Below are 24,103 nucleotides of genomic sequence, written 5' to 3'. Positions count from 1 at the left end.
TGAAAACAGGTGATCCTCTAATTTTCTGCATGAACAAATCGGGTGAGTTGGTAAGGTAGTACACTACATTGCACCCAAGTTAAGTTAGCATAGTAATAACAGAGGGGAATAATACATTATCAGCCCCACAACTTTGTTTTTTAATTTTAATACGTTGTTGATATGCTTTGGAATTTTTATTTTGATTTGACATGATGCACAATGTTTTGTAGATTAGCTGAAAGTTCTACTTCAATATATTTTAAATTTAGAAAATGAGAAAGTAAATGTGAAAATTGTTGGGGCTAAATACTTTTTGAAGCCACTGTAAAGGCACAGCAGCAGCTGCTTTCCTGTTTTCTGATATCCTCACCTGTGGCAAACAAAGATATAAAAATCTATGCAGAGACCCTGCGATTTCTTCCCTTATGTTTCATAACAACCTCAGACACATCTAGTCCGACTTTGAGGATTTATCCACCTTGACGTCCCTCAAGGCCAACAGCTCCTTTGTCATAATGTCTGTATGTTTCAGAACCTCATTGTTTTTTCACCAAACTCCACTAGCTTCCTTGGTCTTCTCCACAGTAAATACAATGGGGAAGCTTCCATTTAAGACCTGGCTCAATTGCTGTGGCTCAACACATGGATTACCACACTGGGACTTATTCTCTGCATAGTTACTCTTTTAACCATATAACATATAACCATATAACAATTACAGCACAGAAACAGGCCATCTTGGCCCTTCTAGTCCGTGCCGACACTTAAACTCATCTAGTTCCACTGGCCTGCACTCAGCCCATAACCCTCCATTCCTTTCCTGTCCATATACCTATCCAATTTTACTTTAAATGACAATACCGAACCTGCCTCTACCACTTCTACTGGAAGCTCATTCCACACAGCTACCACTCTCTGAGTAAAGAAATTCCCTCTTGTGTTACCCTTAAACTTTTTCCCCCTAACTCTCAACTCATGTCCTCTCGTTTGAATCTCCCCTACTCTCAATGGAAAAAGCCTATCCACGTCAACTCGATCTATCCCCCTCATTATTTTAAATACCTCTAGCAAGTCTCCCCTCAACCTTCTATGCTCCAAAGAATAAAGACCTAACTTGTTCAGCTTTTCCTTGTAACTTAGGTGCTGAAACCCAGGTAACATTCTAGTAAATCTTCTCTGTACTCTCTCTATTTTGTTGATATCCTATAATTCGGTGACCAGAACTGTACACAATATTTCAAATTCGGCCTTACCAATGCCAATTCTAACATTACATCCCAACTCCTATACTCAATGCTCTGATTTGTAAAGATCAGCATACCAAAAGCTTTCTTCACTACCCTATCCACATGAGATTCCACCAAATTACGATTTGCTCTTAATATATTCATAAGATCTTTTAGAATTCTCATTTACCTTACCTGCAAAGGTTATCTCAAATATAGTGGTACAACACCATTTGGAAATAATGGATTAGGAGAGTCAGACCTCTTGCACCTCAGAGTTCAGTAATCTATTTAGATTTTTCTAAATGCCTGCAATAATACATTTTGTAATAGCTCCTAATAGTTTTCTTATCACAGATATGGAGTCAATTGACTTGTAGTATCCATGGATGGGAATAAACAATCAATGTTCTGGCCTGAGATACTTAACAGGACTGGAAAGGAAGGGAGGAAAAGCCAAAATGAGAAGGTGGGGTGAGTGGAAGGAGTAGAAGCTGCCAGGTGAATCAATGAGATGAGCCAAGGTGGGTGGTGGTGGTGGTGGGGGGGGGTGGAATGGATTGGATGAAGTAAGAAACTGAGTGGAGATGGGTGGAAGAGATAAAGGGCTGAAGAAAAAGGAATCCAATAGGAGAGGACATTGCACCATGGAAGAAGGGGAAACATGAAGGGAACCTGAGGGAGGTGATGGGCAGGTGAGGAGAGAAGAAGGGGATGAGAGTAACCCAGAATGGGGAATGGAGAAAAAGAGAAGTGGGAGAGGTAGAAATTACCAGAAGTTAAATAAATTGATGTTCATGCAGTCAGGTTGGAGGATTATGAGGGGCTGCTCCTGCACCCTGAATTTGGCTACATCAAGGCAGTAGAGGAGGCATGTCAGAATGGGAATGGGAAGTTGAATTAAAATGGCTAGCCACTGGGAGATCCTGCTTTTGTGGTGGACAGAGTGAAGGTACTTCTAAACTTCTGGTCAAGATGGTAACAGCAAACAATGATTCCTTGAGCGACATCTTTCAGATCGTCAATCTCTTCAGTTATTTCACTTTTTCTATGTCTTCTGCTTGTTCTTTTTGTCTTGATTGTATTTTGTTGACTATTGGAAGCCATGACATATACAGTTTGGAGTTGGATTGAGTGATCTGGTACTCTGCTGTCCCCAGAGAGGACCACGAGCTTAGGCTACCTCATGCAGAAGACCAGAGACGGAGTGCGGAACTATGATTGACTCTATTTTGAAGCTTCGAAGAAGTTTGAGCCATCGAGGCAAACATGGAGGAGATCCGAGGTTGTTCTCATTGGATGCCATGGGTTGATGGCATTTGGAAGGCCCCTGGTTGGTGGCATGCTGGTTGCTCTTTGTGGAAGGACTGCATTTGAGCTCGCCTCGATTTTTGACAAGAGGATGTTTTCAAAATTCTGAGATTTATGATATTATTGGACTGTAGTTTAAATACAGCTTTCTGTGTTTTCTTTCTTGTTGCTGATTGGCAGACTGGGGTTCCGGGTGGGTGATGTGTTTTTTGTGTGAGGGAGTGGTTGGGGATTTGGAGTCTGATGTTTTTGTTGATTTTTCTGTGCGGGCGATCTGTTGGATTTTGTATGTGGGAGAGAGGGTTGAGGTTTTGGTGTAGTTCTTTTTTGCGAGGGAGAGGGAGATGTTGTTGCTGTTTGTTTTGCAAGGGAGGGGGTTGGGGTTTTTGATGTTCTGGTTGCTGTTTCCTAGGTGGGCAATCTGTTAGTTTTTGTATGAGGGGGGAAGTTTGGGGTTTGGTGTTCCAGCTGCCATTTTCCATGTGGACGATCTGTTAGTTCTTTTGTGCAAGTTTTGTTTCTTTTTCCTTTTTGTGCCGGGGGAATGGTTAATGTCTTCTTTCAATTACCCCCAAGGTTTTTCTCAATTTTATGAATATCTGGAGAAGACAAATATCAGAGTTGTATTGTACACACATACTTTGACAATAAAATGAATATTTAAAGACAAACATTTGGCAACATATTCGCCTTTGGTCACTTTGATGTCCTGGACTTCCTAAATGTTGCAGCCATGATGTATCCTGACCTATCCCCCCTTCCCTAAAGTATTAGCAACTTTTTTTTTTACTGTTTATTACCTTACCAACACTACTTTAAAACTTACAGGGATAGAATTGATCTTATACATTTTATTAGATACCAAAAAGCTCCTCCTCCCAATTTCTAGTACTTTGATGAATGCCTCAAGTCACCTTTGCTAAAAGCTATTAAAGCCGAAAAGAAAATGTTCATTAGCCATTCATCAGTTACTTGATTTACAAAGTGTTCTTTCACTTGAACAGCCCTGCTTACTGTTGTCCCTGACTCAGCAAAGTCCACAGTCTAAGAACTATCTAGTGAAATTAAATTATGCTTTAGCATTCTCGCTTTTTAATGTTGAAGCTGAAATCACCTAAACTTAATTGACTTACATCTGATAGTAATGGGCTCCCTAATTACAAATGCAGCTTTGTCCCCTTTCCAAGGTTTGTTACATGCCTCAAGTAAAAACAACAGCTAAAGGCTAGAAGACTAGATTTAAAATAAAATTAAACAAATTCACCATTTAAATAATCAAAGTGGCACCGTAGCATAATGGTTAGCACAGTCGCTTTACAGCACCAGCGATCACAAATCAGGGTTTGATTCCCACCGCTATCTGCAAGGAGTTTGTATGTTCTCCCCATGACCGCATGGTTTCCCCCGGCTCTACAGTTTCCTCCCACATTCCAAAGATGTACTGTTAAGATTAGTGAGTTGTAGGCGTGCTATGTTTGCACTGGAGGCATGCTGGTACTCGTGGGCTGCTCTAGCACAATCCTTGGATTATGTTGGCCGTTGATGAAAAAATGTGTTTATGATGTTTTGATGTACACATGACAAAAAAAGCTAATCTTTAAAGCTCATATTGAGGATTGTTCACTCAGAGAAGCATTATGCTGAAATTACTGCCTGTTCAAAATACAAGTTTTTATATAATTTTCAGTACAAAAGGGTAAAGAGGGACAAAATAATTGTTACTCTGGATCCAATGCAGCACACAAAATAAGATAAAGAACACAACAATAAAAACACAGTAAATATAAATCTATGACATATCCTATTTGCATATTGTAGATTGATTGTATGTACATAAAGTGATGCTAGGTATAGGATTGTCTGTACATGAGGTGACTCAGGCAGAAAATTATAAAGTATTGGTGGTGAGGGTGTGGTGAGGTAGGTTAATGGCTGGATGTGTTGATTAGCCTTACTGCTTGGGGAAAGTAACTATTTTTGAGTCTGATGGTCCTAGCATGGATACTATGTAGCCATCTCCCCGATGGGGATGGAACAAATAATAAATGAGCTGGTTGGGTGGGATCCTTCATGATATTGCTGGCCTTTTTCCGGCACCTTTCTGTATATATGTTGTTGGGGGGTGGTGGGGTGTAGGCAGGCTGCTGCCGGTGATGCATTAAGCAGTTCTGACTACCTGTTGTGCAGAGACTTCCTGGCCACCATGCCATGCAATGATGCAGCATGTTAGGATACTTTCTGCTGCTCATCTGTAGAAGGATGTGAGTTTTTATGTACATAATCTAGCTTTTTTCAGCCTCCTCAGAAAGTAGAGGTATTGGTGGGCGTTCTTGATCGTACAGGATATGTTCAAGGACAATGAGTGGTTGTGCAAGATGTGCAGTCTAGGAGTTTGAAACTACTTAAAGTTTCCACTGTTGTGCCATCAACATAAAGAGTGGTGCGAGATCTCCTGAAGTCAATAACCATCTCCTTTGTCTTGTTGACATTGAGGAAGAGGTTATTTACTTGGCACCAGGCTTCAAACTCTTCCACCTCCTCTCTGTAGAGGCAGTCTCATTGTTGGTGATGAGCCACACCACTGTTGTGTCATCAGAGAACTTGACAATGTGATTACTGATTAATGTTTGGCCATGCATTTATATGTGAGCAGAGTGTACAGCAGTGGGTTCAGCACACAGCCCTGTTGAAGATGATGGGAAAGGATGAGCAGTGTGGATACTGACTATCTGAGGTCTGTTGGTTAAGAAGTTCAACACCCAGTTGCCCAGTGGTGAATTTAGACTGAGGAGTTTGTTCACCTAATTCTGTGGGACAAAAGTGTTAAATACCAAAATGAAATCCAGAAACAGCATCCTGACTTAAATGTCCTTATTTTCTAGATGTGTTTCTGGGCCAAGTGCATGACAGATGCTATGGCATCTGTCGTAGAGCGGTTCTGTCGGTAAGGATATTGGTGAGTGTCCAGTGTAGCAGGAATGGAGTTTTTGATGTGTACGATTACCAGCTGTTCAAAGAACTTAATGCTGATTGGTGCCAATGCCACTGGGTGGTAGTCAATCTTAACCCATAACCTCGCGTTTAGTCTCACCCAACCTCAGTGGAAAAAGCTTGCTTGTGTTTACCCTATCTATGCTCCTCATAATTTTGTATACCTCTTATTAGATCTCCCCTACACTTTCCTAAATTGGAAATCAACTTTTAAATTTCATTGTTATAGTTTCCTAAAATTTGAAAGTTGTTGAATTTTGTTTTACAGATATTAAGTAATGGAACCCAAAGTGGTTGGCGAGGGTATAAAGGATAATCCTTTCAAATTGTTTATTCCTCCAAGAGTGAACTATGGCCCCGTTTCTGCAGTTAGACCACAAGAAGTGGCAAATCAAAACCTTTTCATGCAGGTATGAGAAAATCAAGATTTATATCCTATATCCAACCATGGTACTTAATTTACTTTTTTGTTTATGAATAAAAATACTTTTTAAGTAAATACATACACAGACACGTACAGCTCATTTCTAATGTATTGGAAAACAATGTTGCAGATTGACACCTTGCTATAGGATTGGGTAAATGGTCTACTTTCTGCAAATTGGGTGTTGGTGGAGACGAAAGAAAGCCAGGTAATTAATCAGTCCTGACGAAGGGTCTCGGCCCGAAACGTCAACATCGCTTCTCCCTATGGGTGCTGCCTGGCCTGCTGTGTTCTACCAGCATTTTGTGTGTGTTGTTGTTCAGGTAATTAATAATTCTGATTAGTATAAGATGAAGGTGTGTTTTGTAATGTAAATCCTTTGAAGGTGGCAGAAATTACACAAATGAGTGTGAAATCTTGGCTGGAAGAACGCTTATCTTTGTCTCTGGAAGGAAGTGGGAGTAGTTGAATGGGAAATAGGGGAAATGTAATTTGTAAAATGTGGGTTTTTAATGGATCTTGATCACTAAACTATCCTATGTCTGGCAGTTGGCAATGAATTGAAAGTAGAATTTGTGCAGTCATCACATTTTTCAATGGATTGATAAATACAGGATCCTGAGTAGGACTGCCCAATTCCTCCAACTCCGTCACATCTGCTCTCAGGATGAGGCTTTTCATTCTAGAATGAAGGAGATGTCCTCCTTTTTCAAAGAAAGGGGCTTCCCTTCCTTCACTATCAATGCTGCCCTGAGCTGCATCTCTTCCATTTCATACATGTCTGCTCTTACCCCATCCCCCCGCCACCCTACCAGGGATACGGTTCATCTTGTCCTTACCTACCACCCCCACCAGCCTCTGCATCCAGCACGTAAATCTCCAAAACTTTCGCCACCTCCATCAGGATCCCACCACCAAGCACATCTCTTCCCCCCCCCCCACTCACTTTCTGCTTTCCGCAGAGACTGCTCCCTACACAACTCCCGTGTCCATTCGTCCCTCCCCACTGATATCCCTCCTGGCACATCCTTGCAAGTGGGACAAGTGCTACACCTGCCCCTACGCCTCCTCCCTCACTACCATCCAGGGCCCTAAACAGTCCTTCCAGGTGAGGCGACACTTCACCTGTCTGTCTGTTGGGGTCAATTACTGTGTTTGGTGCTCCTGGTGTGGCCTCCTGTACATTGGTGATATCCAATGTAGATTGGGAGACTGCTTTGCCTAGCAGCTACGCTCCGTTTGCTGGAATGAATGAGATCTCCCAGTGGCCACCCATTTTAATTCTACTTCCTGTTCCCATTCCATTGCCATGGATATGTGATGAAGCCACACTTAGGTTGGAAGAACAACACCTTTGTAAAAGTATTCAACCCCAACCCTTTGTTCACATAAATGAATATTACAACCAAACATTTTGATCAATCTAACTAAGAATTTTTATTTGTGAATCACTTGCTCTTTTCTTTCCACAGAAGAGCCCAAAACAAAATAGGGGAAATTGTAAAGCATGAAAAACTAAAAGTTCAAAAAAAATGTCAGCAGTTCAAAAGTATTCATCCCCCTTTACTCAGTACTTAGTAGGACTGAATCCTGTAGTCTTTTTGGATGTCTCTATTATCTTTGCACAACATAATGGAGCAATATTTGCCCATTTCACTTTGCAAAATTGCTCAAGCTGTGCCAGGTTAGTTGGTGAGCAGCAATGGAGAGTATACTTGAGGTGTTGCCAGAGATGTTCGATCAGGTTACGGTCAGAACTCTGAATGGGACACTCAAGGACATCGATTTTCTTCATTTGAAGTCACTCTATGTTTGTTCTGGTGGTGTGCATTGGGTCAAGATGAGCTTCTTAGGTTGGAGAAACAACACTTTGTATTTCGCTTGGGTAGCCTCCAAACTGATGGCATGAACATCAATTTCTCAAACTTGCAGTAATGTACCCCCAACCCCTCCCCTTTCCCATCCCCTTTTCCCTCCCTCACCCTATCTCCATGCCTGCCCATCACCTCCCTCTGGTGCACCTTCCCCCTTTTCCTTTCTTCCATGGCTTTCTGTCTCTTTCACCAATCAACTTCCCAGATCTTTACTTCATTCTTTCCCCTCCAGGTTTCTCCTATCACCTGGTGGTTCTCTCTCCCCTTCCCCCACCTTTTAAATTTACTCTTCAGGTTTTTTCCCCCAGTCTTGCCTGAGGGTTTCGGTCCAAAACATCGACCCTTTTTTCCATAGATGATGCCTGGCCTTCTGAGTTCCTCCAGCATTTTGTGTGCGTTGCTAAGACTGCAACAGTGACTATTGTTTGCATTCCCAAAAAAATACATGTAGAGCTTAGACTCCCGAGTTCATGTGGCAACATAGAAAGTTGGAGGAAGTGAATGGAGTTAAAGGAGAATAAGTGCAGCCATTGAAGAAGAGTGGTGGACTAGGGGGCTGATTGAGCTTCTGTTCAGAAAGAAGCAAAGGACACTCATGCATTCCTGGAGATAAAGATATTGCATAGCTGTGGTGAAATGAACCATCTGGGATCTAAGAATTGCAGACTGTCAAAGTGGCAGAGGATTTCTGAGATGCTATCAATTTAAGTGAGAAGGAACTATTTGAACAAAGACAGTTGCATTACTGTCTGGTATGGGAGGGAATGGGCTACTGCACGGGATTGAAGTAAGTGGCAGAGAGTTGTAAATCTAGTCAACTCCTCCATCATGGGCACTAGCCTCAGTTGTATCTAGGACATCTTCAAGAAACAGTGCCTCAAAAAGGTGGTGTCCATCATTAAGGACCCCTACCACCCAGGACATGTCCTCTTCTCATTGCTACCATCAGGATGGAGGAACAGAATCCTGAAGGCAGACACAAAGTTACTCAAAGTTACTCAGGAATAGCTTCCCCTCTGCCATCCAATTTAACTTAATTTAACTTTTATTTATATACACTTACTATAATTCAGTGTTTTTTCTCTATTATCTTGATTTGGATTGTACTCTGCCACAAAGTTAATGTATTTCACCACATCTGCCATTATCATTAATCCTGATTCTGATTCTGAGTACTTTTCCTGTGCTCAGGGAGAACAGCCCCAATCTATTCAGTTCAAAACCTTATATCATCCAGTCCTGGCAACATACTTGTGAATTTTTCCTGCTTAATGACATTCTTCCTATAGCTAGGCAACCAGAACTGCATGCACACTCCAAATGCAATCTCACCAACATCTTGCACAGCATACTGCTCCAATGCATGTTAAAAGATAAGTAGAATACTGTAGTTCAGTGAACTGCAGTCACACTGCTTGCTTCACCTGTTATAAGAAGTACATGAACCATATAAATGACATTGCTCCACTGCATTTGCTCTTTGCCTGTTTTCTGCATTGTACTTCAGAAATAGATGCATTTGGAGTACAAACTATAGAAAATTAAGATTTGTTTAATTCTAGAATAAAGTTCATGCAACCTTATATGATAAATGGGGAGATTTATCAAAGTCTGAATAAATCCACTGATTTTCAGTGGTTTAGTCACTCTTTAGTACTGGCAAGGATTTGAAACTGAGCAAACATTGCTTTGAATTTGAAATGTGACTGAGCATATTTTGGAATAATAAATAATAATATTATTTAATAAATAATAAATGTTATTAAAATAATAATAGTGAAAACATTTTACTACTTTAGAATTCTAATGGTTGCCATGAAGATGAAATTGATGTTGACTTCTTAATGGCGAGTGCACCTAAGTTATCTAAGGCTGGAAACCAAGGTAAAATTGTTAGTAGCAACTGCATTTTAGATTGGAGTACTTTGTCGTCTTTGACTTTAACGGCGTTCTCCTTCTTAGGTTTGTATTATAACAAATACAAGCTTTTCTTTTGCATATGTAATAGAAGCAGTCAATTTTAGAATTCTGACTTCAAAAGATCCCACTATTAGCTTCTAATTGTGTTTCATGTTTATGTGGATATGAATATGTCTGTCTAGGAGTGAATTAGAAGGGATACCAGAGAAACTTATTCATGTTAATCCTGTACATAGAATATATTACAAATTCATTTTTTCCGTATTTCTTTCAAGTTCTTAACTTTAACAATTTCCACAATTTGACCCTTCATGTAATTCCTTCCTCATTTATTCTGTGGAATTTCATGGTCTGAAACAAAGTAATCATTAAAATTTGTATGATGAATGAACATATATTATGAGGACTGATAAGCAGAACCCGTAGTTTATCCTATATGTCACAATTCACTTATCTTGCAGCTAGGTTATATTGCAGTAGTTTTAAGCAATATTCTTTGAAGTTAAATGTTCTGAAACTCAGTTATATTGTGCAAACGTCTGATACAATGCAGAGCTTTGTCATTGAACTCCAGGGTACTTTCAAGATAATTTGTAGCATGATAATGTTTCAGCTGGAATGCATGCCTTCTCAGCAATAAAAGTTATGGAGTTATGGAATAGATTAGTTAGCAATATTTGATAACATTAAAATTTGATCTACCCATTAGTCTTGAGGATCTTTCTCTATCATTTCCTTTCAAATGCACCTTAATTCTGTTCTTGTGTACCAAATAGTGCAACAATTACAGGCTACTGCTGTACTATGACTGCTTTGCTAGATATTAAGACTTGAGGACTACACTGCATATTGATGGCCATCTTTCCACCTCATCATATATTTTGGCCGCCTTTGGTTTTTACCAGCAACCTTTTGATTTGGTGTATATTATGGCTCAAAAGTGAATTGAGTTAGACATAGAATTTAAATTGAATAAATCTTGAAAATAAACATAGTGGTTGCAGTTTGCAATTAACCCATACAGTACCTGTTCATTGCGTTGTAAAATAATGACATTGTGCTGACTGCTTATTTGCATAATTGTTGCATGCAGCTTTTGCACCCCACATAGTTCATTGGCTATAAGCAAGTTCAGGGATGGTGTTTTATCATCAGACCAATGACACTGAATGGTAACTGTGTCTCTTGAAGGGAAGATGTAGTGGGTGATAAATTGATTCTGTGCCTTAACAATTTGAATGTTTCAGAACATTGTGCAGTTTGCCATTGGTTACTGCTCTGGAGGTATTAATAGAAAATTTGTAAAGGATTGGTTATGGAAGAAGTTCTGGGTAGATAATTAAGAAGTAGTGAGAAGAAGTTGTGATGGAAGTCATTGCCAATTTCTTTATCTCTAGAATGTTGATGCTTAATAGAAATTTTATCCTTGCCTGATTCCACAATTCACAGCTCATACATAATATTGGTAGCTGCTTAATTGTGGCAGACATTCAAATGTATTGGAGGATACCCACAAATGCATTTTTCTTTTTTGCTGAAGGAAGTCAAATATTACAGCAGATGATAGCAAGTGCTAAAGAAGGCAGGGGAATGGAGTTAAGAGGGATAATAAGTCAACGGTGATTGTAGATCATGAGTGTGAGGGATTTAGATGGGAAAGAATTTGTAAAGTATTCACCAGGTAGAAGTAGGAGGCTGAAGAGGTTAAGGGATATGCAGATAATCTGGAATAGATCTGTAACTGGAAGGAGGAAATGCTAGATACACTAGAGCATTTCGCTAGCTAACTCCCTTGGGCCTGATATGAATTATCCCTGTTTTTAAAGAAGCATAGTACAGAACAGCACATAAACAGGCCTTTTATCCTATAATGTCTATGCTGACGATGATGCTAATTGTTCTAATTCTATTTGTCTGCCATTGTTTGTATTACTTTTTCCCAGCTGTTCACATACCTGTCTAAATACCTTTTAAACATTGCTATTACATCTGCTTCTACCAGTTCCCTTGGCAGTGCATACCAGGTACTCTGCATGAAAAAAAACTTGTCTCATAGATCTCTGTTAAACATTCCCCCTCTCATCTTGGAACAATGCCCTTTTGTATTGGATATTTTCACCTTGGGAAAAGGACTCTGATTTACTACCTTACAAATGTCTTTCATAATTTTATATATTTCTGTCAGGTCACCTCTTAGCTTCTGATGCTCTAGGGAAAATAATCCAAATGTGTCCAACCTCTCATTATAAAAACTACTCTTTAATTCCCGCCAAATTCTGGTGAAGACATACGAGATTGCAGATGCTGGAATTTGAAGCAATCTGCAACCTATTGTTGGACTCATCAGGTCGAGCAGCATCTATAGGAGGAAAGGAATTGACAATATTTTGAGTTAAAACCCTGCACCAAGTCTGCTGGCGAACTTCTTTCTCCAAAGTCTCCATATCTATCCTTTATTTTGGCAACCAGAATTGCACATATTATTCCAAATATGAACTAAACAAAGTTTTATTCAGCTGCAAAATGACCACTTTTTTTAATACTTGATGCCTGATTGATGATGATCACCTTTACCTTACTATCCACTTGTGCTATCACTTTCAGGAAGCTATGGATCTGTACCTCGATGCTCTCCAGGGTGCTGCCATTTACAGTAATGTATCCTCTTACATTTGACCTCCCAAAGTGCAATATCTCACGTAAGAACATAAGAAATTGGAGCAGGAGTAGGCCATCTGGTCCATCAAGCCTGCTCAGTCATTCAATAAAATCATGGCTGATCTGGCCATGGACTCATCTCTACCCACCTGCCTTTTGTCCATAACTCTTAATTCCACTATTATTCAAAAATTTATCCAACCTTGTCTTAAATATATTTACTGAGGTAGCCTCCACTGCTTCGTTGGACAGAGAATTCCACAGATTCACCACTTTCTGGGAAAAGCAGTTCCTCCTCATCTCTGTCCTAAATCTACTCCCTTGAATCTTGAGGCTATGTCCCCTAGTTCTAGTTTCACCTATCAGTGGAAACAACTTTCCTGCCTCTATTTTATCTATCCCTTTCATAATTTTGTATGCTTCTCTAAGATCTCCTTTCATTCTTCTGAATTAAAATCATCTATCATTTCTCTGCTTATAATTTCCCATTGATCCATATTCTGCTGTATCAACAATGCAAATTCAAAGTTTAAAGTAAATTTATTATCAAATTACATATATGTCACCATATACAACACTGAGATTAATTTTCTTGTGGACATTCACAGTAAATAGAAGAAACACAATAGAATCAATGAAATTCCACCCCCGCCAAGACAGACAAACAATCAGTGTGCAAAAGACAGCAGACAGCAAATACAAAAAGAAAAGAAATCTTACAAGTTATATTACAACTGATCCATTATTACAGATAGGGCCATCCATAATAATCGAATGGATATATCATAAAGGATAAACAAACAAGAACAACTTAATATATAGCCATTCCAAACACACATAACATACAGTGATCAATGTGAAAAACACTGGAAATATGCTGAGTTAAAAGTGGAAATTGAAATACTACAGAACATGAACAGGGTATACATTGTCCCAATAATAATATCTACACCAGGTATCATCCGAAAGTCGCTACACAATAGCATTAAAAATAGGTCTACACAGAAATATTGATGTAAATCTCCAGAAATCTACAATGCTAAACACCACTAGAATAGTCTGAAAGTTCCTATCAATTGAGAAATGAGGGTGCTTGGCTATGCCTGTACCTCAGGATTTACCAGCGTGAGCTGAGAAAAAATAAAAAATACACCAACAACAATAATAATAATAATAATAATAATAATAAAAAATATTGAGAGCATGAAGAGTCCATAGGTTGTGGGAACAGTTCAGTGTAGGGAATGTGAGTAAAGTTATCTCCTCCAGTTAGAGCCTGAAAGTTGTGGGGTAATAACTTCTTGAACCTGATAGCTGGGTCCTAAGGCTCCTGTACCTTTTTCCTGATGGCAGCAATGAAAAGAGAGTATGGCCTGGATGGTCCTTGATGACGAATGCTGCTTTGCTGCAACAGCACTCCTTGTAGATGTGCTCAGTGGTATGGAGGGGTTTATTCATAATGGTCTGGTCCATATCCATTACTTTTTGTAGGCTTTTCCATTCAAGGGTATTGGTGTTTCCATACCAGACTGAGATACAACCAGTCAATATAGTCTCCACTACACATCTATAGAAGTTTATCAAAGTTTTAGATGGCATGCTGGATCTTCACAAACTTATAAGAAAGTAGAGACACTGTGTGCTTTCTTCGTAATGGCATTTACATGCTAGGTCCAGGAAAGATCCTTTGAAATGATAACAACATGGAATTTAAAGTTTCTGACCCTCTTCATCTCTGATCCCCTAGTGAGAACTGGCTCATGGACCTCCAGTTTCTTCCTCCTAAAGTCAGTTATCAGTTCCCTGGTCTTGCTGACATTGAGTGACAGGTTGTTGTTGTGGCATCACTCAGCCAGATTTTGAATCTCCCTCCTCTATGCTGATTCATCACCACCTTTGATTCAGCCAATGACAATGGTATCATCAGCAAACTTAAATATAGCATTGGATGTATACTTAGCCTCACACTAATAAGTAAAAAGTGAATGGAGCAGGGGGCTAAGCACATAGCCTTGTAGTAGTTGTAAATTGCCACAAATTGCAGATTGTAGGAACAACACCTATTCTGCTTGGGTAGTTTAAAATCTGAAGATAAGAAAATTGACATATGCATTTTCAGGTAACCCTCAGCTCTAACACTCTTCTGCATACACTTATCTGTTCACCTAGTTTTCATCTTTTTTTCATCCTTCCATCCCCTACTCCACCTGATTCCATTTGTCCATCATTCCCTCTTACTGGTTCTATCTACTACCTACAGTATTAGCCTCTGTCCCAACCCCCTGTCCCCCAATCTAATTCCATCTGCCAATATCCCCTCCCAATTTTCATCCTGTGTCTATCCCATCCCCCACACTTTCACATGCCGGCCATCTTTCCTATTCTCTCTTGGTTCTATTGCAGGGTCGACTTGGAATATTGAACTATGCCTTTTGGTTCCATAAGTGCTGCTTGCCCGCTAAGCTCTTACAGCATTCTGTTTTCGTTTCAGATTCCAGCATCTGTTATCTTCTTTGTCCTCTGATTTGAAACACCTGTCTTCACATGGCACAACCGCTTTCAGATTCACCTCTCTGGCCCTTTGGCAGTGCTTCACCAGGCACCCCAAATTGCCACAGCTTAGACCAGAATAGAGTATGAAACTGACCTGTATATTGAGGCATGCTCTCTGAAGACCTTTATTTCAGACTTCAGCTCTCAACTGAAGACTACTTGTGCAGCAGTCATTGGAAAAGTGCTTTGTTGGAGAACCATTAAATTGGGCATTAAAAGGATACACAAAGATCGGTGGTTTATTTGTGTAAGCATTGTGATTAAATTTCGGCATTTCCATTGAATTATGTTCTGATGAATTATCTTGACATGAAATGTCTCAGCCTCCATTGATAGTGCTTGACTTGCTGAATTCCTCCAGCATTATGTGTGTGTTGTTCTAGATTTCCAACATCTGCAGAGCCTCATGTGTTTCTGTTTGCTTTAGTGATTTTTATTTTGTGTACTCAAAAGAGTATGATCAAATGGAAAAAAATATAGAAATATAGCAAATATGAGCAATCTGGGTCATTTGCTGCTTCAGGCCTGCTCCACCATTCAGTACAAACATGGCTAATTGGCTCAATACCATCTTCCCACTCTCTTCCCATTCTCTTTGATGCGATTTGTGTTTAGAAATTTTCATCTCCTGAAAAATATTCAGTGACATAGCTTCCTCAGCCCTCTGTGGTGATGAATTCCATCATTTCATCATCCTTTGAGTGAAGTAATTTATTGTCTTTTCAGTTCTGAATCTCTTGCTTTGTAATCTATTCTTACAACCCCTCTCAACCGGGGAAAACATCCTTTCTATATCCAACTCTTTTAGGTTTGTTAGAATTTTGTAAGTTTCAATTTGATCCTCTAATTCTACGGTGTACTAAATATATATCTAGCTGACTTAATCTCTCTATAAATAGTAGATCTCCACCATGGGAAACAGTCATGTGAACTTTTGCTGTATTATCTCTTTATCCTTTCTTTAATTAGGAGAACAAAACTGCACACAATACTCCAAGTATAGTCTCATGAAGGGCCTTGTATAATGTAATGAGAAATCATTGTCCCTTTACACTAAAACTCTTAGAGTGAAGCTAAACTGCTTGCTTGCTTGCTTGCTGTGCCTGCATGCTTGCTCTCAGTGACTTTTTTTTATATATATATCAAATGCACCTAGTCTATTAATTGATGTACCACCTTTCTGTTTATGTCCTGACATTTATCCAAATTCCACAGCTTCTGCCATATATTTTTGTTCAGTGTGTTACTCTACATTCAAGCTCTGCAAAGCAAATGTCCTCTACCAGTCTGGTCCCTCTACACACCCCTGACAAATTGTAAATATCCATAAATGAGAACTATAGAAGCATTTGACCAATTTCCACATATGAGCCGCACCTCAGTATAAGTAGATATTGATGATAAAATTCATCAGCTTCAGTGCACCTGCAGATGAAAGGGAAGGGTATAGGAAGATCAGGACGTAAGCCTGGCAGTAAAGCCTTTGAGAAATGGGAATGGTAAAGGGGGGGGGGGGCGCAAATTACTATGTTCGAGAAATCGATGTTCATGACATCAGGTTAAAGGCTACCCAGACGAAATATAAGGTGTTGTTCCTCTAAGCTGAGTGTGGCCTCATCGTGGCAGTAGAGGAAACCATGGATTCACATAGAAACATAGAAAACATAGAAAATAGGTGCAGGAGTAGGCCATTTGGCCCTTCGAGCCTGCACCACCATTCAGTATGATCATGGCTGATCATCCAACTCAGAACCCTGTACCTGCTTTCTCTCCATACCCCCTGATCCCTTTAGCCACAAGGGCCATATCTAACTTCCTCTTAAATATAGCCAATGAACTGGCCTCAACTGTTTCCTGTGGCAGAGAATTCCACAGATTCACCACTCTCTGTGTGAAGAAGTTTTTCCCCATCTCGTTCCTAAAAGGCTTCCCCTTTATCCTTAAACTGTGACCCCTCGTTCTGGACTTCCCCAACATCGGAAACAATCTTCCTGCATCTAGCCTGTCCAATCCCTTTAGAATTTTATATGTTTCAATAAGATCCCCCCTCAATCTTCTAAATTCCAGTGAGTATAAGCCTAGTCGATTCAGTCTTTCTTCATATGAAAGTCCTGCCATCCCAGGAATCGATCTGGTGAACCTTCTCTGTACTCCCTCTATGGCAAGAATGGCTTTCCTCAGATTAGGGGACCGAAACTGCACACAATATTCTAGGTGCGGTCACACCAAGGCCTTGTACAACTGCAGTAGAACCTCCCTGCTCCTGTACTCAAATCCTTTTGCTATGAATGCCAACATACCATTTGCCTTTTTCACCGCCTGCTGTACCTGCATGCCCACCTTCAATGACTGGTGTACAATGACACCCAGGTCTCGTTGCATCTCCCCTTTTCCTAATCGGCCACTGTTCAGATAATAATCTGTTTTCCTGTTCTTGCAACCAAAGTGGATAACCTCACATTTATCCACATTAAATTGCATCTGCCATGAGTTTGCCCACTCACCTAACCTATCCAAGTCACCCTGCATCCTCTTAGCATCCTTCTCACAGCTAACACTGCTGCCTAGCTTCGTGTCATCCGCAAACTTGGAGATGCTGCATTTAATTCCCTCGTCTAAATCATTAATATATATTGTAAACAACTGGGGTCTCAGCACTGAGCCTTGCGGTACCCCACTAGTCACTGCCTGCAAATCTGAAAAGGTCCCGTTTACTCCCACTCTTTGCTTCTTGTCTGCCAACCAATTCTCTATCCAAATCAATACCATACCCCCAATACCGTGTTCTTTAAGTTTGCACACTAATCTCCTGTGTGGGACCTTGTCAAAAGCCTTTTGAAAATCTAAATATACCACATCCACTGGCTCTCCCCTATCCACTCTACTAGTTACGTCTTCAAAAAATTCTATAAGATTCATCAGACATGATTTTCCTTTCACAAATCCATGCTGACTTTGTCCGATGATTTCACCTCTTTCCAAATGTGCTGTTATCTCAACTTTGATAACCGACTCTAGCATTTTCCCCACCACCAATGTCAGATAATTCCCCGGTTTCTCTCTCCCTCCTTTTTTAAAAAGTGGGGTTACATTAGCCACCCTCCAATCCTCAGGAACTAATCCAGAATCTAAGGAGTTTTGAAAAATTATCACTAATGCATCCACTATTTCTTGGGCTACTTCCTTAAGCACATGTTGGAAAGGGAATGGGAAGTAGAATTGAAATGAGTGGTCATCAGGAAATCCCACTTTTTGTGGTGGGTGGAGCAAAGATACTCGACAAAGTGGTCTCTAAATCCACATTGAGCTTCACCAATATACAGGAGGCCACACCTGGCCTGCTGAGTTCCTCCAGCATTTAGTGTGTGTTTTGGATTTTCAGCATCTGCAGATTTTCTTGTGTTTGTTTTGTTTGGTTGTATACATGCGCAGTCACATAACAATAAACTTGAACTTGAACAAATCAACCAAGGAATTCTTTGGCAGGTGAAAGGTTCAGAATTGGCTTGAGAGTAGTAGTAGATAGATCATATACTGACTGGAGATCCATAACAAGTGATGTTCCAGAGAGGGCTGGTCTGGGAGCCCTGCTCTTTGTGATTTTATAAATAACTTGGAAGAAGAAGTGGAAGGACAGGTTAGTAAGTCTGAGATGACACAAAAGTTGTGGATAGTGTAGAAGTTTGACATAGGTTACAATGGGGCATTGATAAGATACTGAGCTGTGATGAGAAGTGGCAGCAGATGGAGCTCAATCTGAAAAAGTGCGAAGTGCTATGTAAGACTGTAAGACAGAGGTAGGAGCAGAATTATGCCATTCAGCCCATTGAGTCTGTTCTGCCACTTCATTATGACTTTTTTTTTCCTTTCAACTCCATTCTCCAGCTTTCTCCCTTTAACCTTTGATGCTCTTACTAATCAATAAACTGTCAAGCTCTACTTTAAATATGCCCAATGATTTGGCTTCCACAGCTGTCTGTGGCAATGAGTTCCACAGATTCACTGCCTCTGGTGAAAGAAATTCCTCCACATCTCAATTCTAATGGGATGTCCTTGTATTCTGAGGCTCTGTCCTCTGGTCCTAGAGTCCCCTGCTCTAGGAAATCTCCTCTCTACGTTCACTCTATCTAGGCCCTTCAATATTCAATAGGTTTCATCGAGATCCTCCCTTATTCTTCTAAACTCTAGCGAGTACAGGCTCAGAGCCATCAAACAATCCTCATATATTAACTCTTTCATTCCCAGAATAATTCAAGTCAAGTCAAGATGCTTTTTATTGTCATTTCCACCATAACTGCTGGTACAGTTCACAGTAAAAACGAGACAACGTTTTTTCAGGATCATGGTGCTACATGAAACAATACAAAAACTACACTGAACTACATAAAACAACACAAAAAACTACACTAGACGACAGACCTACCCAGGATTGCATAAGGTGCACAAAACAGTACAGGCATTACAATAAATAATAAACAAGACAATAGGTACAGTAGAGGGCAGTAAGTTGGTGTAAGTCCAGACTCTGGGTATTGATGTGTCTGATAGTTTGGGGGAAGGAACTGTTACATAGTCTGGTTGTGAGAGCCGGAATGCTTCGGTGCCTTTTTCCAAATGGCAGGAGGGAGAAGAGTTTGTATGAAGGGTGCATGGGGTCCTTCATAATGCTGTTTGCTCTGCGGATGCATTTGTAGATGGGGTTCTCATTTGTAGATCCCTCAAAGTTACCATGCAAGTTGATAGGATTGTTAAGAAGGAGTATGGTGTGTTGGGCCCCATTAGTCAGGGGATTGAGTTCAACAGCCATGAGGTAAAGTTTATTTATTTATTGATTTACTGACATACAGCACAGAATAGGCCCTTTCATCCTTTTTAGCCACACTGCCCAGCAATTCTAGTCTAATCACAGGACAATTTACAATGACCAATTAACCTACCAACTGGTATGTCTTTGAAATGTGCGAAGAAACTGGAGAACCAGAGGAAACCCATACAGTCAGTCACAGGGAGAATGTAAAAACTCCTTACAGGTAGCGGAGAGAATTGAACCCGGGTTACTGGTTCTGTAAAGTGTTGTGCTAACCAGTAACCCGAGTTCATTTCTCTCCACTGCCTGGAGAACCAGAGGAAACTGGAACCCCTGCAGCCCTATAAAGCTTTGGTTGTACGACATTTGGAGTATTGTTCAGTTCTGGTTGTCTTGTTATGTGGAAACTTTTGAGAGGGTGAAGAGGAGATTCACCAAGATAGTAGAGATCGTTTCTTATGAAGAAAGGTTGAGTGAACTAGAGCTTTTCTGTTTAGAGTGGAGGAGGATTAGAGATGACTTGATAGAGGTGTATAAGATATGAGGCCTAGATAAAGTGGACAACCAGTGCCTTTTTCCCAGGTTGGTAATAGCTAATACCAGAGGGTATAATTTTAAGGTGTTTGGAGGAAAGTATCATGGGGGATGTCAGATGTAGGTTTTTTACACACTGAATGGTAAGTACATGGAATGCATTACCAGGGTGATGCTAGAAGCAGATATATTAGGGACATTTAAGAGACTTTTAGATGTGTGCATGGGTAATGGAAAAATGGAAGGCCGCTGTATGTGGGATGGAAGGCTTAGGTTAATCTTGGAGTAGCTTAAAAGGTTGGCACAGTGTCATGGGCCAAAGGGCCTGCACTTCATTGTATTGTTCTATATTCTATGTATGCTCCTCCTATAATTCCTGAAAGAAGACCTATGCTTAACAAACCCTTTTTCTCCTCGTATGTCAATCTTGCTATCTCAGGAATCAGTAGTAAGCTTTGTTGCACTCCTCTAAAGCAAATCGTTGAGTAAGGAGTCTGAAACTGCACAAAAATCTCCTTATGAGGTCTTGCCAAGGCCCTATTCAACTGCAGCAAAGCATGTTTGATTTGGGAATCATGTTATCTTAAAATGAAGGCTAACGTACTATTTGCTTTCCCAAATGTTTGCACCACTTGAATACTTGCTTTCAAAAATGATTGAGTTTGTTATACATCTCATTTTCTGCACTTATCACCATTCAGCTAATAATATGCCTTTTAGTTTATAGAATTGTGGTGGATCATATTTATCAATAATATACTCATTTTGCTAATCCTTTACTGTACCTCCTCACCAAACTTGTTTAACTCACTTTTGACCTTAGAGCTGGCATTCCATCCCAAGTTTGGAAATGTTACTTTTAACTTTTTTCTCAAAATTATTGTGGATAGCTGGTCTGGGAAGAACTCATGAATATAAAAGTGTACAATAGATTACCATTGACAGGAAAACTGAACTGGTCTAGCCATATAAACACCATGGCTAGCAGAGCAGGTCAAAGGCTAGGAATCCTGCAGTGTGTAACTCACCCCCAAAGCCTGTCCACCATCTACAAGGCTCAGATCAGGTGTGTAATGGAATATTCACCACTCACCTGGATGAGTACAGCTCCATCAACCCTCAAGAAGTTTGACACCATCCAGTACAAGGCAGCCCACTTGATTGGTACCCCTTCCACAAGCATTCAATCCCTCCATCATTAATGAACAGTTGCAGTAGGTAATGTATTATCTACAAGATGCACTGCAACAGCACACCAAAGTTCCTAAGGCAGCACCTTCCAGACCCATGACCACTACCATCTAGAAGGACAAGAACAGCAGATACCTGGGAACACCACCACTTGGAAATCCCCCTCCAAGTCACTCACCATCCTGACTTGGAAACATGTCGCCATTCCTTCATTGTCGCTGGGTCAAAATCATGGAATTCCCTCCCTAATAGAACTGTGGGTGTACCTACACCTTGGAGATTGCAGCAGTTCAAGAAAAAATTAGTACCCACTGAACAGTCATACGTTACACTTGTAAAGTGAATATCTATAATATTGGCCTTATTGGATGAGCTCATCTAGAGACTGACATGCTTTGCAGATCTGTTAGGAATTGTTTTTGTTATTTTTATACATTTTAATTTTGGTGCTTGTTTGCAGGGACATAACTTCTGAGCCTCATTTTGGGTGATAACTCTAACGATGTAACTAATTCAACAAGAAATTTGCACATAACAACCTGACACAGTTCAGGATGCTAAAAAGAGCTTTGAGCAAAGACTGATGTGGATTATCATGTAAGATTAACAGTACCTTTGCTTCTGACATACCTGACACTTCAACTTTGTGCTACCTTCATTTATATAATTGCTAGAGGAATTATACTTTAAAGTAGGAGCATTATGCTTCAGCATATGCCATTAGTGAGATTTCTTCTAGAGTACTGTGTCTTCTTATTTAAAGAAGGATGTAAATGCATTAGAAGTGATTCAGCAAAGGTATATTGGACTAATACTTGAATGGGTAGACTGTCAGATGTGAAAAGTTTGGACAGGTTTAGCAGTGTCTGCTAGAGTTTAATAGGAGACTTGATTGAAATATGTAGGAATATGTAGGGTAGAAAATCCTATTGCTGGTGGAACTTAGCTGGTCATCTATGGAGGCAGAGAGATGGTCAGTGATTTAGGTCAAGATCCAGTAACAGGACAGTCATTCTTCTGCCTCTAGCAGTTTGATATTTTTTGCTCCATGTTACAGTATTTGCAATCTCTTGCAATTTAGATTTTGAAGGGGCTTGACAGGATGGAAGTGGAGAAGATACTTTCTCTATTTGCATCTAGAAATATGGTCAAAGCAACTTATAATGTAGAGTTTTACTGTTGTTTAGGAACCTGTCCAATAAATTTATGTACTTTAGCAAGACATTTGACTAGGTACTGCATGGGAGGTTGGTCAAGAAGGTTCAATCGCTCGGCGTTCAAGATGAGATAGTAACTTGGATTAAACATTGGCTTTGTGGGAGAAGCCAGAGAATGATAGTAGATGGTTGCCTCTCTGACTGGAGGCCTGTGACTAGTGGTGTGCCGCCAGGGATCTGTTCTGGGTCCGTTACTGTTTGTCATCTATAGCAATGATTTGAATGTTAAAGTGGTGAACTGGATCAGCAAATTTACAGATGACACCAAGATTGGGGGTGTAATGGAGAATGAGGAAGGCTATCATGGCTTGCAGAGGGATCTACATCAGCAGGAAAAATGGGCTGAAAGGTAGCAGATGGAATTTAATGCAGACAAATGTGAGGTGTTGTACTTCAGTAGGACTAACCAGGATAGGTCTTACACAGTGAATGGTTGGACACTATGGAGTGTAGTAGAACAAGGGGGATCAGGGAATACAGGTCCATAATTCATTGAAAGTGACATCACAGGTTGATAAGGTTGTAAAGAAAGCTTTTGGCACATAAATCAATGTATTGAGTACAGGAGATGAGATGTTATGTTGATGTTGTATAAGACATTTTGGTCACCTACCTACTGGAAACATGTAGAAAAGTTGAAAGAGTACAAAGAAAAATTACAAGGATGTTACCAGGTCTGGAGGACCTGAGTTATAAGGAACAACTGAATAGGTTAATACCTTATTCCTTGGAAATTAGAAGGTTGAGAGGAGATTTGATAGATGTATACAAAATTATGAGGGGTATAGTTAGGGTAAATGCAAGCACACTTTTCCCTCGGAGTTTGGATGGTATTGCAACCAGAGGTCTTGGATTAAGGTTGAAAAGTGAAAAGTTTAAGGGGAGCATGAGGGAAAACTTAACTTAGTGGGTCGTGAGAGTGTGGAATGAGCTGCCAGTACAAGTGGTGCATGCGAGCCTGATTTCCATGTTTATGCAAAACTTGGAGGTACAAAGATAATAGGGGTATAGAGTGTTATGGTCCTGGTGCAGGTCAATGGGAGTAAGCAGTTTAAATGGTTTTGGCATGGACTAAGTCGGCCAAAAGGCCTGTTTCTGTGCTGTTCTTCTCTAAGTTGTTGACACAGTTCCCCAGACATATCCTAGGGGCATGAGCAGGCTCTCCTGAAAGAGGTGAAGATGTTACTTGTGATTGGAGGGTACATGTGCTGAAGGAGAGCCATCATGTTGATTAAGGAATTTATCTTACCTACTTTAGGTGGGTAATTTAGCCTACCTTAGGTGGGTTCCCAGTGCAGAACTTCATGGCCACTTTAATGACAAAGTAGTCTTCATAAAGATTATAAAAATCAGTTTTTGGTGATATCTTCAATGCCTTGCAAATGCCATACATTTCTTGGGCCTAAATTGCAGAA

At 40.2% G+C, this 24,103-nt stretch overlaps 1 protein-coding gene across 1 annotated transcript in view; it reads left to right on the top strand.

The window, feature by feature from the left end:
- sycp1 (synaptonemal complex protein 1) overlaps positions 1–24,103 on the top strand; it is a 275,829-nt gene that overhangs the window by 7,436 nt on the left and 244,290 nt on the right. The window contains exons 2-3 of the mRNA XM_073055277.1: positions 5,779–5,920; positions 9,608–9,692. Of these exons, the coding sequence (XP_072911378.1) occupies positions 5,789–5,920; positions 9,608–9,692 (217 nt within the window). The 5' untranslated portion in view covers positions 5,779–5,788. The remainder of the gene's footprint in view (positions 1–5,778; positions 5,921–9,607; positions 9,693–24,103) is intronic.

This window comes from Hemitrygon akajei, chromosome 8 (genome assembly GCF_048418815.1).
Source record: "Hemitrygon akajei chromosome 8, sHemAka1.3, whole genome shotgun sequence".
NCBI lineage: Eukaryota > Metazoa > Chordata > Chondrichthyes > Myliobatiformes > Dasyatidae > Hemitrygon > Hemitrygon akajei.
The sequence above is the reverse complement of the archived record's forward strand: the minus strand, read 5'-3'. Positions and strand labels throughout refer to the sequence as shown.